This window comes from Lepidochelys kempii, chromosome 1 (assembly GCF_965140265.1).
Source record: "Lepidochelys kempii isolate rLepKem1 chromosome 1, rLepKem1.hap2, whole genome shotgun sequence".
Classification (NCBI taxonomy): Eukaryota; Metazoa; Chordata; order Testudines; family Cheloniidae; genus Lepidochelys; species Lepidochelys kempii.
The window spans coordinates 205,990,121-206,008,556 of record NC_133256.1 but is presented as its reverse complement, the minus strand read 5'-3'; the positions used below and the strand labels follow the sequence as shown (position 1 = coordinate 206,008,556).

The window sequence follows — 18,436 nt, the reverse complement described above, 5'->3', positions numbered from 1 at the left end:
TATTTTTTCCATCGACTTTCCATCCACCAAAATAAACCCTGATATTTACCCAGAAAAATTATTAATAGTTTTTTGCACTGATTTTCAACTATTTTTGTTGTTGTGGAAATAAACACTGATAAATTCCCAGGAAAAATGAAATAAAATAAAAACTGAAAATGAAAGTCCCTAGCCATCTTTCACAGTTTACTCTACAAACACATTGCAAACAGCTGTCATTCTCATTCCTCGTCTACACTTGAAACTGCCCCAGTTGGTGCACTGAAATTGGCGCAGGTGCACTGTGCAAGCCCCTAGGGTAGCCGAGGAAACTTTTGTGATTTGTACTAGTGGAACTTAGCCCAGTTTTAGCAAATTGTGCACAAGAACGTGTGAGAGCTCCCGTGGCAAACAGAGAGAGCTTGTTACAAACAGAAAACGATACACTTGTGGAGTAGGGCCGAGAGGGGGCAAACTGCGATGATAACAGACACCCTGATGCAACCAAAATTATGGAGTTACTAGAGCCATTCCGTAATACATTGAACCTCTTGGAAGGGCAGTCCACCATTACATGGGAGGAGAAGGAGCATTGTTTTTACTGCACTGTACATTTTCCCACCCCGCCCCCACAGCAACACAGGGTTATTACAGAGTTTTGTATCTGCCACACTGTACCCTGGGAGGAAGCTGCAATGTGTAAAGGCCTCAGGACACATACACTGCAGTACAGCTGACCAGAAAGCAACCCCTAATTAATCTTTTAATACTTTCCCAGATAAGTTGTGTAGGCCTCATAAATAGATTAATTTTTTCATCCAAGAGCTTTTACTACAACACCATTCACTAGACTGTTACTCTCACACCTTTCCTTTCCTGCTCCCCGTGACTGTTACTGAATAGGATAAGATTTTTTACTGTTTTACATTTGATGTCCTAGCCACAGAAACTTAATCGAAACCATGCCTGCAGATGTGGAAATGCAGTGTCTTAGCCCCGGTCTACACTAGGATTTTAGGTCGAATTTAGCAGTGTTAAATCGATGTAAACCTGCACCCGTCCACACAATGAAGCCCTTTATTTCGACTTAAAGGGCTCTTAAAATCGATTTCCTTACTCCACCTCTGACAAGTGGATTAGCGCTTAAATCGGCCTTGCCGGCTCGAATTTGGGGTACTGTGGACACAATTCGACGATATTGGCCTCTGGGAGCTATCCCAGAGTGCTCCATTGTGACCGCTCTGGACAGCACTCTCAACTCAGATGCACTGGCCAGGTAGACTGGAAAATAACCGCGAACTTTTGAATCTCATTTCCTGTTTGGCCAGCGTGGCAAGCTGCAGGTGACCATGCAGAGCTCATCAGCAGATGTGACCATAAGGGAGTCCCAAAATCACAAAAGAACTCCAGCATGGACTGAACGGGAGGTACGGGATCTGATCGCTGTATGGGGAGAGGAATCCGTGCTATCAGAACTCCGTTCCAGTTTTCGAAATGCCAAAACCTTTATCAAAATCTCCCAGGGCATGAAGGACAGAGGCCATAACAGGGACCCGAAGCAGTGCCGCGTGAAACTTAAGGAGCTGAGACAAGCCTACCAGAAAACCAGAGAGGCAAACGGCCGCTCCAGGTCAAAGCCCCAAACATGCCGCTTCTATGATGAGCTGCATGCCATTTTAGGGGGTTCAGCCACCACTACCCCAGCCATGTTGTTTGACTCCTTCAATGGAGATGGAGGCAACACAGAAGCAGGTTTTGGGGACGAAGAAGATGATGATGATGAGGTTGTAGATAGCTCACAGCAAGCAAGCGGAGAAACCGGTTTTCCCAACAGCCAGGAACTGTTTATTACCCTGGACCTGGAGCCAGTACCCCCCGAACCCACCCAAGGCTGCTTCCTGGACCCGGCAGGCGGAGAAGGGACCTTTTAAAATACTATACATGGTTTAAAAGCAAGCACGTGAAAGGATTACTTTGCCCTGGCATTCGCGGCTCTCCTGGATGTACTCCCAAAGCCTTTGCAAAAGGTTTCTGGGGAGGGCAGCCTTATTGCGTCCTTCATGGTAGGACACTTTACCACTCCAGGCCAGTAACACGTACTCAGGAATCATAGTACAACAAAGCATTGCAGTGTATGTTTGCTGGCGTTCAAACAACATCCGTTCTTTATCTCTCTGTGTTATCCTCAGGAGAGTGAGATATCATTCATGGTCACCTGGTTGAAATAAAGTGCTTTTCTTCAGGGGACACTCAGAGAAGCCCGTTCCTGCTGGGCTGTTTGCCTGTGGCTGAACAGAAATGTTCCCCGCTGTTAGCCACAGGGAGGGGGGAGGGTTGAGGGGGTAGCCACGCGATGGGGGTAGGCAAAATGCGACCTTGTAACGAAAGCACACGTGCTATGTATGTAATGTTAACAGCAAGGTTTACCCTGAAAGAGTGTAGCCACTGTTTTATAAAATGTGTCTTTTTAAATACCGCTGTCCCTTTTTTTTCCTCCACCAGCTGCATGTGTTTCAATGATCACAAGATCTTCTCCTTCCCAGAGGCTAGTGAAGATTAGAAAGAAAAAAAAAACACACTCGTGATGAAATGTTCTCTGAGCTCATGCTGTCCTCCCACACTGACAGAGCACAGACGAATGCGTGGAGGCAAATAATGTCAGAGTGCAGGAAAGCATAAAATGACTGGAAGGAGAGGTGGCAGGCTGAAGACAGGGCTGAAGCTCAAATGTAGCGGCAGCGTGATGAGAGGAGGCAGGATTCAATGCTGAGGCTGCTGGAGGATCAAACCAGTATGCTCCAATGTATGGTTGAGCTGCAGCAAAGGCAGCTGGAGCACAGACTGCCACTACAGCCCCTGTGTAACCAACCGCCCTCCTCCCCAAGTTCCATAGCCTCCACACCCAGATGCCCAAGAACGCGGTGGGGGGGCCACCGGCCAACCAGCCACTCCGCCACAGAGGATTGCCCAAAAAAAAAGAAGGCTGGCATTCAATACATTTTAAAGTTGTAAACTTTTAAAGTGCTGTGTGGCATTTTCCTTCCCTCCTCCACCACCCCTCCTGGGCTACCTTGGTAGTCATCCCCCTATTTGCGTGATGAATGAATAAAGAATGCATGAATGTGAAGCAACAATGACTTTATTGCCTCTGCAAGCAATGATTAAAGGGAGGAGGAGAGGGTGGTTAGCTTGCAGGGAAGTAGAGTGAACCAAGGGGCGGGGGGTTTCATCAAGGAGAAACAAAGAGAACTTTCACACCGTAGCCTGGCCAGTCATGAAACTGGTTTTCAAAACTTCTCTGATGCATACCGCGCCCTCCTGTGCTCTTCTAACTGCCCTGGTGTCTGGCTGCGCGTAACCAGCAGCCAAGCGATTTGCCTCAACCTCCCACCCCGCCATAAACGTCTCCCCCCTACTCTCACATATAGTGTGGAGCACACAGCAAGCAGTAATAACAGTGGGAATATTGGTTTCGCTGAGGTCTAAGCAAGTCAGTAAACTGCGCCAGCGTGCCTTTAAACGTCCAAATGCACATTCTACCACCATTCTGCACTTGCTCAGCCTGTAGTTGAACAGCTCCTGACTACTGTCCAGGCTGCCTGTGTACGGCTTCATGAGCCATGGCATTAAGGGGTAGGCTGGGTCCCCAAGGATACATATAGGCATTTCAACGTCCCCAACAGTTATTTTCTGGTCTGGGAATAAAGTCCCTTCCTGCAGCTTTTGAAACAGACCAGAGTTCCTGAAGATGCGAGCGTCACGTACCTTTCCCAGCCATCCCACGTTGATGTTGGTGAAACGTCCTTTGTGATCCACCAGGGCTTGCAGCACTATTGAAAAGTACCCCTTGCGGTTTATGTACTTGGCAGCTTGGTGCTCCGGTGCCAAGATAGGGATATGGGTTCCGTCTATGGCCCCACCACAGTTAGGGAATCCCATTGCAGCAAAGCCATCCACTATGACCTGCACATTTCCCAGGGTCACTACCCTTGATATCAGCAAATCTTTGATTGCGTGGGCTACTTGCATCACAGCAGCCCCAACAGTAGATTTGCCCAACAGTAGATTTGCCTCCACTCCAAACTGATTCCCAGCTGACCGGTAGCTGTCTGGCGTTGCAAGCTTCCACAGGGCTATCGCCACTCGCTTCTCAACTGTGAGGGCTGCTCTCATCTTGGTATTCATGCGCTTCAGGGCAGGGGAAAGCAAGTCACAAAGTTCCATGAAAGTGCCCTTACGCATGCGAAAGTTTCGCAGCCTCTGGGAATCATCCCAGACCTGCAACACTATGCGGTCCCACCAGTCTGTGCTTGTTTCCTGAGCCCAGAATCAGCGTTCCACAGCATGAACCTGCCCCATTAGCACCATGATGCATGCATTGGCAGGGCCCATGCTTTCAGAGAAATCTGTGTCCATGTCCTGATCACTCACGTGACCGCACTGATGTCGCCTCCTTGCCCGGTATCACTCTGCCAGGTTCTGGTGCTGCATATACTGCTGGATAATGCGTGTGGTGTTTAATGTGCTCCTAATTGCCACAGTGAGCTGAGCGGCCTCCATGCTTGCCTTGGTATGGCATCCGCACAGAAAAAAGGCACGGAACGATTGTCTGCCATTGCTCTGATGGAGGGAGGGGCTTCTGACGACACGGCTTACAGGGTTGGCCTCAGGGAGCTGAAATCAACAAAGGGGGTGGCTTTACATCAAGGAGTATTTCAGGCAGGACTTCACGGAGGGTTCCAATAAGAAATGGTGCACCTAAGTAATTGTTCTTATTGGAACAAGGAGGTTAGCCTGGCCTCTGATTGATACATGGCTAGATTTACCTCGCTGCACCTTCTCTGTGAGTGACTGCAGTGTGACCTAGAGGAATGAGTCCCCTAGACGGGGGAGGGGGGGAAGCAAATGAGTACAAAACAAATCTGGTCTATTTCTTGTTTTGATCCACTCCATCTATCTTTTACGTCTTTGGCTGGCAGCAGACGGTGCAGAAGGACTGCATGCCATCACATCTCATGGCTGCTCGGCAGAAGACGGTGCAGTAGGACTGCTAGCCATCTTCATCTCTTGCCTGCCTGGCAGAAGATGGTACAGTACGACTGCTAGCAATCCGTATCGCCTGCCCGCTCACCATAAGACGGTTCAATAGGACTGACTGCAGGACTAAAGAGAATGACCTGGTCAAGTCAATCCAAATTTAGTCCCTGCGCCCATGTCTGCCCAGGCGCTCCCGGCCGACGTGGCCAGGAGCACCTCGGACACGACGAGGACGGCTACCAGTCGTACTGCACCGTCTGCTGCCAGAAGGCTATGGGTTGCTGCTACTGTGTAGCAATGCAGTACCGCGTCTGCCAGCACCCAGGAGACATAGGGTGACTGTTACCTGAGCGGGCTCCACGCTTGCCGTGGTATGGCGTCTGCACAGGTAACTCAGGAAAAAAGGCGCGAAACGATTGTCTGCCCTTGCTTTCACGGAGGGAGGGAGGGAAGGGGGGCCTGACGATATGTACCCAGAACCACCCGCAACAATGTTTTAGCCCCATCAGGCATTGGGATCTCAACGCAGAATTCCAATGGGCAGCGGAGACTGCGGGAACTGTGGGATAGCTATCCACAGTGCAACGCTCCGGAAGTCGACGCTTGTCTCGGTACTGTGGAAGCACTCCGCCGAGTTAATGCACTTAATGCACTTAGAGCATTTTCTGTGGGGACACACACACTCGAATATATAAAACCGTTTTCTAAAAAACCGACTTCTATAAATTCGACCTAATTCCGTAGTGTAGACATACCCTGAGCTTCTCATACGTAAGGCTAAAATGTTACCGAACAAAGTATATTTTACTGTAGCCCAGCGAACTCCTCCAGGTTCACTGCCTGCTCTCTCCCTTCTCACTGGCTCACTTGGGGTAATCTCTAGAACAGATTGCAAAAACACACTCTGCTACAGCTCACTTCCTCCTGGATGCCCATATTGCCCCCTCTACAGTCCATAAAAAAAATGGAGCTGCTATCCTCATCACTCTGGCTCTGGCTCTCCTCTTTGAATAGCTCCCTGCTTTCCGCCATAGTTCAAACTTCAAAGCCCTGTACAGCTCTAATCCTTCCCGATTATCCACTCATCTCCTGTTACAACGACCTCACACCTCTGCTCCTCCACCTGATGCCAACCTCAACCGCCCATTTCTCCCCACAGATTACTCAGCACTGTCCTCCATGCTGTTACTTGCCTATGGCAACTCCTCCCTGAATCAATCAATCTGTAAAGGCCACTACCCTTTCCTCCTATAAATCTCTCCTCAAGACTGCTGAGCTGCCTATAAGACAACCACCAGTATCCAACACTGGATCAAATACAACATGAGTTCTGGGATGGAGTAAAGATGGGACCAGCCCTAGCGTACCAATTACCTTTGCCCAGTGCTGTCCATCTGTGAGCTCTTCTGCATGGCACTATACCTTAAAACTAGCCAGAATATGGTGGCCCACTTGGTAAGGGGAATCTCTCGCCACAAGCACGTTAAGCCAGTGCTCCGTGCTCTGTGGGTTTCTGGGTTTAGTTTAAAGACTAAAGAGCATTGGGTTTTGCCCTTTAAAGCCATAAATGCCTTAGGATCTACCTATCTGGGAGACCTCCTCTCTCCCCATGCCACAGCACCACACTCAAGATCAGCGGCCATTGAGCTGAAGCTTGACTGGCATACATAAACTGGGCTGTTGCCAGGGCATTTTCTGTGAGGGTCCCATGGCTTTGGAATTTTCCACATACATGCACAGGAATCTGAAACAGACCAAATCCAGTGATCTTCAGGGCATGCTGCAAAATTTAACCCCTTCCCCCGATATTCCAAAATGAAGATGTAGGGGGAGGTAATTGTAGAGTTGGGAAACCGTTGCAGGACGCTGAGGCTTTGGAATTGCCTTATTTGCTGGTGCTGGGTTATATTGCATTGTGTTGTTGTACTTCACATATATTTAGGCATTATTTTTGTTGTATTTTTAAATAATGCCAAAGTCACTAGAGTGTCTGACTGTGTGGTGTTTTTTCGTGTTTGCTCCTTAAAAAAAAGCCGTCTTTATTTGGAGTGATCCAGTCAGGATAACATAGCTTTTTTATCCTCACCACCACCCTCATCCTCCTTTCTTCCTGTTCATTACATCTTATTTCAGAGCTTTTAAAAAAAAAATGCGTTTTAATCTTGTGATGCGCTTTGGCACAGGGAGTGTCTGTCCAGGTGTTCGTACAGCACCTAGCACAATAGGAGCCTGATTCTGACTGGGGCCTTTGGGTGCTGCAGTAATACTGTAAAAAGACCTATGAATAGCTAGTAATAGGACATACAGGAAATGCTTACTAATGGTAACATTATCATCTATTGTCTGCATTTTCCACTGCTCGCATCTCTCTAGGTCACTGGGTGGACTGCTTCTGTCCTTTTGAGTTTGTGACCCCTCCAGTTTTGATGCCCTGCACAAATCTGATTACAAGAGCACTTCCTTCAAAGAAAGGCCTGAAGCAGGTGCATACAGTGCTTGGTTTTATAAGCTTACTTGGCCAAAGACACCTCAGGAAGTTCCAAAAGGCACCCAGACCAGGCTATTACTAACTGGAACTGTTGCTGCCTGAAGATAGATGCTTCACAATTTTGGCAGTTGCAGCTTCATGAGTCACCTGGAACTGCTCTGCAGACATCGTTGGTCCTTGGCCTCAGGTTGAGAGCACTAATCTGCTGTATAAAGTATGTAGGATATACAGATAGCAAATTTCTTCGGAATCCTTTGTAATGAGGATTCCAAGTATTATCTCCATATTACAGGTGCGGACACCGAGGCACACAGAAGGGAAGGGACACACTGAGGGAGGCAGTAACTGAGGTCAGAACATCTCCTGTCTGATCCTAGAAATACTGGAGTAAGAGGAGAGCTGTAGATACACCAAGATGTAAAGTCTGTATTTCTACCTGCACATTGCTTTTGTTCTTTTTACGTTTTATTCTACACTTTAGGTCGAGCCCTACTGGTGCAATACAGGACTGCCCAGATGCCATCCTGAGCGCTCCATCCAGAACCATGGCTTGCTGGCATCCTGTTTAAAATCCAGCTGTCCTGAACCTGCCTCACACATCATTAGCGTGAACACTCACGCATTCCCAGAATACCAGCTATTCTGGAAAGAACGTGGAACCACTTCTGCTGCATGACTGGACATGCCCGATGCGTATAAGGTCACACCATACAGAGAATGCCAATTTGCAGAGCATGCCGCTCCAGCCCCACAGGCGTGACCTCACATACCTAGTGTGTGCAAGGCTATGCCGGCAGGAGTGGAGGGGCGCACTCTTCAAATTGGCATCCCCCTGGCCAATGCCAGACAAACCCATGACTGAGTGTGTCCCAGTACCAGACGGGGACAAACCACCCCAAAAAAGGGACCATCTGGGTCAAAACCAGACAAATGGCCTACCCACGCACGGTCATCTCCCTTCCTGACAAGGCTTTGGCTGCAAACACAGACCTCAAGCAATCTTGCTTGTGCAAGTCAGTAAATTATTAATCCTCATGTCATTATCTAAAGTCAGGAGCACTAACCTCACCCGCAAAGCACAGACCTCTCCCAGGCTACACCCTTAGTTAACCTGTGCTTCTTGTATTATCCACCTGCAGCGCAAGGCCCAGGAAGTGCCGAGCTTCCCCACAGCCCTCACATCCCCAAACTGGAGAATGCCACAGTGGGGATGGCAGTGCTGCAGTTGCGGCAGCCTTCCCCCAGGGGCAATGTTATCAGTTCTAGTTAGAGTCACACTCTGGGTCTGCTGAGCTGGGGGGACAGCATCAGGGGGGCAAAGCCGGCTTCCCTCTGTTGGGGAGCAAAGGGCACCCCAGTGGGGTTCCCCTAATCATGCAGGGAGGATTTGGGGTACCCATGTATGGGGTGCACACTTCCTGGGTGGCAGAGGGCTCAACACTAGGGTCTCCCAGAGGAAAGCCTACTATATGGCGCCTCCTGTCCGTCATAGGGGGTAGGTATTGGAGCTGCAGTGGCTACTGTAATTACTCTGCCGGAAGGTGGAGGAAAGAGGAAATGTCTCCCCTTCTTCCCTCCCCCAACAGGCTGGGGAAAAAGAAAGTTTTGGCCTTAGTGCAGAATCGCTGATGCAATCCCCTGCAGATGCTAGGGACACTTGTGAAGGGAAAAGGGGTAGAGAGAGGTCTCACGCTTCTCCCTCAGTGCTTGGTCCTGGGCCTGACAAACTGAGGGCACGAAGTCAAAGCACTGGGCAGGGAACATCTCTAACGCGCAGGCACACAAGCTGTTACGAAGTTCGACAGGCAAGAGACAGGGCTGCAGAAGGGGCAGAATCATGCCAATTTGGAGGTGGCCAAGAGCGACTGGCCCAGTAGGCTTTAAAGCACCTTCTGAAACCAGGGAATTCAATTGAATCTCCGCTGAGCTGGGGGGCGGTGGCAGTGAATGAACTGACTGTCAGTGCAGAACGTTGCTCCTCCTCCCCCTACCAATTGTTTTGAATGACAAATCTGAGTGGGAAGTCATTGAAGGAAAATAAATTTGGAGCTCCAAGATGATGCAACTGCTGCCTCCCTACCTTCTCTGTAAATTGTTGTTTCCTATTGCTAATCCTCATAAACTCTTAGCGTGAAGGGCCAGTCCAGGGTCCACATAAAGGGACATAAGTATTGTTATGCTGAGCATTGCAATGCCCAACTTTTAGGCCCCTAAAAAAAAATAATAATAAACACACAAAAAAACAACTCATCACTGAAACAATGCAATTCATACAGCCTATGCTAGTCACCTCCACTCCTGGACAATGAATGGAGAGAGATAGGCACCATAGAATGCGATTTGCCAAAGCCAGCATGCTAGGCAGGGAGCTGCCTAAGTTAGCCAATGGGAGATTCTGATGAGAGGGATGTATCCTGAGCTCCGTCCCACTCATGGAGTCTGGTCTGCAGGGAAGTGCCTATCTTTGTTTGGGAGTCACAGCCAGGAACCTCTCTCCTGGCGTCAGGCAGCTTAAGTCATTTCTTGTGAGAATGAGTTAGGCACCTGCCTCACTCCACACAAAGTTGGGGGGAGTTGGTGGTCACTTCATTACTTTTAGCCCTGTGGTTAGAGCACTTACCTGGGAGGTGGGAGACCTAGGTTCATTTCCCCCCTCTGCTTGATGGGGCAAACAGGTTTGAACCAGCATTTCCCCCGCTGCAGGTGCCTGCTCTGACCACTGAGCTATAGGATAGTCTGGTGTAGGGCTCCTTCAATCTCTCCTGTTTAAGTAGTTACACACAACGGAACAGCTTCAAGAGTCAGAGGGCCAAAGAGAGAGCATGAGAAGGGCTCTGTACTCCAGTGGTTAGGGCACCCACCTGGGTGGTGGGAGACCCAGGAGCTATTCCCCCTGTTCCGGTGACCTGCACCACCAGGAGCCAGATTTGGAATGAAACCTGAGTCAGTAGCTAGCCTCTGAGCACTGTCAAAAACTTGCTGACAGGATGAGTAGTACGGTCGCTGAGATTTGGCCTCTGTTCATAGCCACAAGGGCAGGGAGAGGGAAAGTGTCATCCACTAACCCTATTAGAGCCAGCTCTGTGTTGTGGCTGGGCTGGATCTTTATTAGGAAGGCGCCAGGATATGAGCAGACTGTTGTAAAGTGGAGGTGTTCAGGATCCAATGGATTTGCCCAGGAAAGGGAAGCTGGAGACAGGGCAACAGTTTGCAAGATCATTAGCACAGTTTTGGTTTCTCGATCATCCTTGGACTATCACACTCTTTTGGGGGTCCAGCAGGTAAGTTGCCTGCTGCAGGAGAAGTGCTCATGATTTTGGTCAGTAGGGGGTGATACTGTTCTTTGCTGGATTTTGCTAGCCATTACGTCCAGTGGCCTGAGGCACATATGATGGCCCAGATGTCTCACAGAGCTTCTATTTTATGCACTTGTGCAATTGGTCCAACCTCTGTCAAGGAGGGTGAAGTTCTGATTTCTGTTCTAGCTTGGCATCCCTCATGCCCAGAGACTGTCCTGTGCAGAGTTAATCTTTGCAAGGAAGTAGCCAAAGCTCTGCACAGAGAAGACAGTTGGCTGTCCAATACGATTAATGCAGTTGGGATGACTGGCAGAGTTGATGGGGATGAAGAAGGTAGCTCTCTTGGATTCCTCCATAACTGTGGCATATTTCTTTCCACACAAAGTCCCTGGGTTGGAGTTGTATAGGAGCAGGGTAGTTCTCTCACCAGCTGCATGGAGCCTTCTCTGTTTTGCTAGCAGAGTAAAATTCACTAGGACTTAGTAAAATTAACTGCTGCTCCATATTTACCCTCTTCCAAGCCCTGAGGTCCCCAGTAAGGTCATCATTTAGATGTTTACTTACCTAATTGCCTGCTTGAGTTTTGCGGGGCACACAACTGGCTTTGTTATTTGTGCCAGAATGCACTTGTGTAATAATGTAAACATTAAAAAAAACAATTAACAGTTCCCCATTAAACAAACAGCTATGCAGGTAGCAAGGTTAGCAATTTCAGATTGCTGCTGGGGAGACCACAATGAAGGACTTCCAGCTGTTTGAACAATGCAGTTGCTAGCAAAGCTACATGGGAAAACTCAGATGAGGTAGTTGGCCTTCCAGCCATCTAATAATTTTAGGCAGGGACCATGTTCCCCTTTGTGTGCCGTATTGTGGCAGTGTAAGAAATGTTTCACTTTTGTTTTAAATATTTTCTAATTTAAAAAGAAGTATGTGCAGAAATTTTTTAGTCCCACCAAACAGACATTTCACCCATTGGTTCCTCCAGTGCCATCGTGGCTTCCTGTGCTTTACTTCTGCCAATCAGTTACAGCCATTATCTCAGCTTTCCTCTGGCTCTGTGCTGCTTTCCCTCTGTTAGGAAGAATAGCCCTCAAGTCAAACTGAACGAAGTATTTGGGCCCTTCTGCAGCCAAGTCCATGAGAAAGCAAGCAAAGGGGTAGAAGAGAGTGGCTTGCTCCACTCAGTCCCCCTCCAGAGAAGCCAAACAATGCAGAGTAGCCTAGTGAACAGGCACAGAGCACCTCCTGCTGCTGGCTCCAGTGCTTCCAGACCCTGCAGCTTGCTGGCTTTCTGCCTTTTCCTCAGAGCCACGACTAGTTTTGTGATAGACAGTGCAGCCAGTGTAGTTCAGACAAGGAGAGTGTTGCATGAGAGCCATATGTTAATATCACTATGTGGTGCACATTCCTAAATTACCATCAGAAAGACTGAGAGAAACAATATAAGGTCACTTTATATATAGGCTTGATCCTGCAGGGTGATGCATGTGGGCTAGAAGTTTATGTTCCAGAGGAGCCCAAACGAATGGAAATCTATTACAATTGTGGACATTATACAACCTGATAGATACAAATAATACTGTTATTCCCATTTTACACACAGGGCCACTGAGTCACAGGAAGGCCGTGACTTACCTAAGGTCTCACAGCCAATCTCGTGCAGACCCAGGAACAGAACCATCTTCCCTGGTGCTGCAGCCACTAGACTTTGCATGCATGTATGAGACAGATGTAGGTCTTACACATGCCATCTCCTCCTCTAACCATGTGTGTCTATGCCCAGCATGGGAAGGGAGCGACTAGAGGCAGTCAATGTCTCTTGAGGTCAGTCAGGCCCAAGTCCTTTCTAGAAACCAGAGAGGTGTTGGGAGAACCAGCTAGGTACAACAGTTCTGCTCCCAGCCTGCCATCCAGCAAGAGCTTAAGAGAAGTCTAAGCCCATCTCCCTCACTGACTGTATGCCAGGCATGCTGGCAGGCATTATGCAACCCAGCAGCCACAGAAATGGGCATGGCTGACTGGAGTCTACACAAAGCCTGCTAGGCAGGCTGCCGACAGCAATTCCGAGCCCCAGGGCGGGTGCTGCACCTGCGCTGCTGGGCACCCAGTGATCTACCGCCGGCTGCGTGGCTGGGCACGCTTTTCCCGCCCAGCTACCTTCACCACCACCGGTACCACCCCGCGCGTGCCTAGGAGTCCTGCGGCCCGTCTGGGCAATTTAAAAGGGGCCGGGGCTCCCGGCTGCTGCGGGCCCTTTTAAATCGCCCAGGCCCCTGGGTAATTGTCCCCTTCCCCAGTCAGCAGGCCTGCTGCTAGGGCATATGGTGACCCACAGGTCTTGTCATTATTACTTTGGCTCTCTGAATGTTTGTCTCCTGCTTTGTATATCTGCCCTCAGAACAGTGAGGGGAAGAGGAGTTACCCAGAGGTAGGAGGCCAGATGAAGCCAGTTAGAATCACATTTTCCCTCTGCAGCCCTTCCAGGAGTAAAATGCTCCTGCACTCAACACAGACTTGCCGTAACTAGGATTAATCATCCACGCAGAAGACTTGTGGGCCCCCATCAATTTCCATCTCAAGGCATGAAGAGCTTCTGACTAGTCGGCCAGAACACAAAATTAATCCGAATGGATGGGGAAACTCCGGAGGAACACCAGAGGCATGGCACGAGGTTAGCCAAGTTTAGCTGACTCACCACCGAGAGGCACTTTGGGGACTGGGGAGATTGTTGAAGGGGAATAAATATTAAGTCACACTACTAGAAGGTAAACTCCGCTGTATCATTTTTTAGTATGGTATAAATCCTGATAGCTGCTCAGACTCTCGAGGTTCACTGAGCCAAAGCTTATAATGGCTAAAGGATCCTGAGAGGTTCCGTTACACTGCAGCTGTTGACCAGGTACAAAAGGAATCTGCCCACCTGCGTAGAGTCTCAATTTAAAGTAAAGCCTCCCTCCAACCAGCAACCAAAGAAAAAGTGAGACCACAAATACCCTAGGACAGACCTACCTTTCTGAATCAATTATGGGACAAAATGCAGACATATGTACACCCAGCTGTGCTCAAGAGCCCCCATATGATTGACCCTAGTGTGGCCTCTGCTGCTGGTTTATATCCCCACCTTCTGGGGGAAAACACATGCCGGATGCCAATTGCCTCTAATAAGCCAGAGTTTCTTGGAGGATACTGACAAGGCTAATTGATGCCAGCAGTTGTGGGACTTCTGGCTGAATAAACCCAAACTCACTAGAGGCTGTGCTGGGTCCATTCTGGGTTCTCCTCACATTAGAAGCCTTTTAGCACAATAACATTTTCAAAACGATTTTCCTCCCTGTTCCCACCAGGAGTTGGCAATGTGCCCCCACCCACCCACCCACCCCCGGTAGGTGTGTCATGGGCTATATTTGAAGAATTTATTCATTTAAAAAAATTAATTAAAAATGAAGCTTGACTTTAGTTACTCAAGTATCCAGACTTCTCCACCTTATTGAATGTCAGGTGTTCACTGCAGGTTTAACTTCAGTGCAAAAGTCTTTGTGCTGAAGTTTGATGGGGCACGGAGACAGGGGTTTTTGAAACACAGACAGCTGCAATGGAGCCTGGAACTTGCTGTCTCTCTCTCTCTCGTTGCAGGAGCTCTGAATTCTTGCAATGGCATGAAAGTAGAGGGTGGGCTTGGGATGTACCAGACAGACTTTGTTAAACATCTGGGAGTTAACATAGGCTGCTTGCCTACCCTCATCACCATTCCTGCCTATGGGCCTATTTTTAAAAGTTGTAAAGGCATTCAGCTCTCTATAACATATTAGAAATTAATTCAGTAAAATGAACTAACTAAAATCACTAAATCTGTGTTCTCTACTAACAGACCTCTCGCTCTACAGAGTTTACGTGGCTAGCTATGCACTTATATGGCCATCATCATAGTACCAAATCACCTTGGGAAGCATACTTCATATCACCAATTAGCAAAAGACACTGCAATAACGCTTATTGCTTATACATCCTCTCAACCTCCTCAATCCAGTGCTTCCATGAACCAGGAGAGCAAAACTTGGTTAGATCACTAACATCAACAAAACACTGAAATAGCCCTGTAGCCTTAATGGTGGATATATTTTACATAACACTTTGGAGGGGGAGGTGGAGAAGGAAGGGAAATCCATAAAGTGCTGGATTACTTTATATTCCAGAGTTCAATTTATTTTAAAAATCCCATTTTTTCTTGTTAGCATCCATTAACACCTTTTTCATTTTATTAGAGAGCATTAGAAATATAGCTTACAAAAAATATTCCTTAATCCCTTGTTCTGTATAACTGAAGACAGAACAAGTCTGTCCATATTGGTATGCTTTAGGACAGAGGTTCTCAAACTGTGGTCCGTGGACCACTGGTCATAGGCGCCGACTCCGTGGGTGCTCCGGGGCTGGAGCACACACAGGGAAAATTGGTGAGTGCTCTGCACCCACCGGCAGCTCCCCTCCCCAGCTTGCCTCCGCCTCCTCCCCTGAGTGTGCCGCATGCCCGCTTTTTCCCCCTAGCTCCCAGCTGTTTCACACAGCAAGAGCTGGGAGGGGAGGGGGAACGCGGCACACTCAGAGGAGGCGGCGGTGCTGGGGATTTGGGGAGGGGTCCAATAGGGGCAGGGAGGGGGTGGAGACTTTGGGGAAGGGTTTGGAATAGGGGCAGGGCAGGGTGGAGTCAGAGCGGGGCCAGCGTGAGCACCCACCGGCGCCATGAGAAGTTGGCGCCTATGCCACCAGTGGTCCACGAGCTCCATTCAGGTGGTCTGCGGATAGTTCCCTCTAAGGTGCATGCCTGGGCAGTCGCACATGATAGAATGAAGGGCCACCCACCTAATTAGTGGAGCCAGGCAGACATGGCTCCACTAATTAGGTGCCTGGACCCTGGAGAAGACACACATCTAAGGTGAGGTGGTGGCCTTGGGGGGCATAGGGAGTGGGTGAGAAGAGGGGGTTGGGGAGAACGTGGGATGTGCAGGGCTGCGGCAGCCAGGGAAAGAGGCGACTTTCCACAGCTCCAGGGCTGCAGCTGCCGGGGAGAGATGGCCCTCCTTCCCAGCCTCACCTCTGTGGCGGGGGAGAGACCCCCCCCCTCCTTCCCAGCCCCAGCTTGGGGGCTGCTGTGGCGGGGGAGAGAGAGCACATCCATCACATTAGAAAGGTAAGACTACTGATTAAAATATGAGTTGTGTGATTTTATTTGTAGAACAAAAATAATTAAGGGTGTTTTTAAATATAGCCCTTTTATCCAAAGTGCTTTACAATAGTTAGCTAAGGGTACAAACAACATTTGGAAAGCTCATTAAGTGGTCTGCTGAGCCCCTGAGCCATTTTCAAGTGGTCTGCAAAAAAAAAAAAAAAAAAAAAAAAAAGTTTGAGAACCATCGTTTGAGGTCAGTGGTTTTCAACCATTTTTCATTTGCTGACCCCTTAAAAATTTCAAATGGAGAGGCAGGCCCTTTGGAAATCTTAGAAAGTCTGCAGACTTCAGGGGTCCATGGACCACAGGTGGAAAACCACTGCTTTAGGATGTAAAGGTACTATATTAATTTATGAAATAATTCAGGACTGTGATGATGGGGAAAGACTTTTAGCGTTTAAATCTTATAGAGAAGGGTGCTGCAGAAAAACACTAGGCTAGAACATAAGTTTCTTCCCACCACCACCACCAAAATTAAGCACACCTCTATCAGTCAACCTTTTCCCCCCGACTGTGAATCATCTAAATTACTTGCAATAGAGACCCTTACATCTCAACTAATGATGTGTGGTCCCAGGTCTGGGAAGAGAATGCTGATCTTACTTAGACATTAAAGTGTGAAAAATGATACTTACAAAAAGGTTTGTGAGCATAGATGTTTTGCCCATGTACTAGTTACTGAACTCCACTATGGCCTTTAAACATTGACCACAGGAAGTTGGGAACAGTTAGACAAAACCGGTGTGTTGCCTAGATAATTGCGTTGCTACAGCGCTATCCTCTCAGCTGATGTGACCTTCTTAGGATAGCATCGATCTATGCAATTGAAGGCTGCCACTTCCTTCCTCCTGCCCGGATCAATGGGTGTGATTGCTTCCCTTTTATTTTGCGAAATTCAGGGCTGAGGGGGAGCCCTGGAAAAGGCTCAAAGCTGCAGGTGGCGACTGGGGATAGATCGTTACATCACAATAACGTAATCCCCAGCCAAAGAGGGAGGCGGCATGTGCAAAGAGCAGCGGAATGGTGGGGGACGCATCCATTTCTTGCACGGCTGGGAAGCTAGCGGGGTGGGGGGGGATCAGAGACCCTGCATGTCCCGCATGCCCGGGGAGGGAAAGCACAGCACCCCGCGCTGTGCTGGGGAACAGCACTCCCTGCGTGGCTGGGCACAGGGAAGGGTAGCCACATCCAGGCAAGGGCTCGGGAGAGGAGCGGGAGGGTGCGGTGACCTCCCACCCTAGCAATAAGTCTTCAGGAAGCCTTGCAGCTGGGCGGGCTCGGGAGGCGTCCGGAGCGACGGCCAGCCGCGGAGGCTGGGCAGCCCTTACCTGGCCCGGCTTGCTGGTGTAATTGAAGGCGTAGATCTCCTCGCGGTTGATGGTCACCGTCCCTGCGTAGACCCGGTCGAAATCCGCCGCCTTGGTGGGGGGGGGGCGGCCGCTCCTTCCCCCAGCCCCGGCCTGCAGCTCTTGCGGCAGCACCCCCAGGAGCCAGGGCAAGCCGCAGAGCAAGGCGAGGCCGCTCATGGTCCCCGCGCCGCGGCTGGCCCCGGACTGCAAAGTGCCCTTCGAAGCCGCCCGGAGCCCGAGGCTGGCTACGGCTCCGCGCGGGGCTCCCCGGGCGCCCGGCTGCTGCCCTCGCCCGCCGCGGGTGACACACGGAGGAAACCTTGAGAGCGGGGCCGGGCTGGTTTCCCTGCCCTCGCCTTCATTTCCTCCCCTGGAGGGGCTGCGGCTCGCTCCTGCTCCTGCCCCTGCGCCCGCGCCGCTCCCCTGGAGACTTGGGAGAGAGCCAGCAAGGTGCCGGCTGACAAAACCCCAGTCCTGCGTGGGCAGCCGGGAAGCCGGCCCCGGCGGGGGGAGCTGCAGTCAGACTCTGCCCCCGGGCAGGGAGGGGGAGCCGAAGCAATTGGCCTCGCCGCAATCGTTTCTATGACTGGTTCCCCCCCCCCCGGCTCGTAGCCCAGTGGTTTCTAAATGGGAGCGTCTTGCGGGGGGCTTGGGCTGGAAACAGCGCTCGGCGCCGGGGGGCCGTGTTTAACCCCCATCTCTAGCTGGTTTAAAACCGACAGCCGCTCTCCTGCAGGAATCCTGGCTCTGTATTGCCTCGACCAGCTGAGACGGGGGGAGCAAGCTCAAGTCGAGTAAAACAAATCCAGGACAAAATTGTGAAGAGCAGGTGCCTTGTCGGAAGCAGGAAACCGTCAATAACAAGACCTGCCTTCATATCGTAACCGCATAGTTCCCATCTGTCCCCCAGTTATTTTACGGGTTAAGAGGTTTTAGGAAATGTATGGACATGTTCAAAGGAGCCTCTTTGAAAACCGCAAAAAGAAAAGGAGGACTTGTGGCACCTTAGAGACTAACCAATTTATCTGAGCATGAGCTTTCCTGAGCTACAGCTCACTTC

The 18,436-nt window shown here is 49.8% G+C and overlaps 1 protein-coding gene across 6 annotated transcripts in view; it reads right to left on the bottom strand.

The window, feature by feature from the left end:
- SIDT1 (SID1 transmembrane family member 1) overlaps positions 1 to 18,145 on the bottom strand; it is a 91,896-nt gene extending 73,751 nt beyond the window's left edge. For 4 of the 6 annotated variants that reach the window (XM_073310073.1, XM_073310083.1, XM_073310094.1 and 1 more), the window contains exon 1: positions 17,356 to 18,143. In XM_073310073.1, coding sequence (XP_073166174.1) covers positions 17,356 to 17,553 — 198 coding nt within the window. In that variant the 5' untranslated portion in view covers positions 17,554 to 18,143. Of the gene's footprint in view, positions 1 to 17,355 lie in introns of all 6 variants that reach the window. The other 2 variants (XM_073310122.1, XM_073310113.1) reach the window with 2 other exon arrangements.
- Between the last annotated feature and the right edge of the window lie 291 nt (positions 18,146 to 18,436).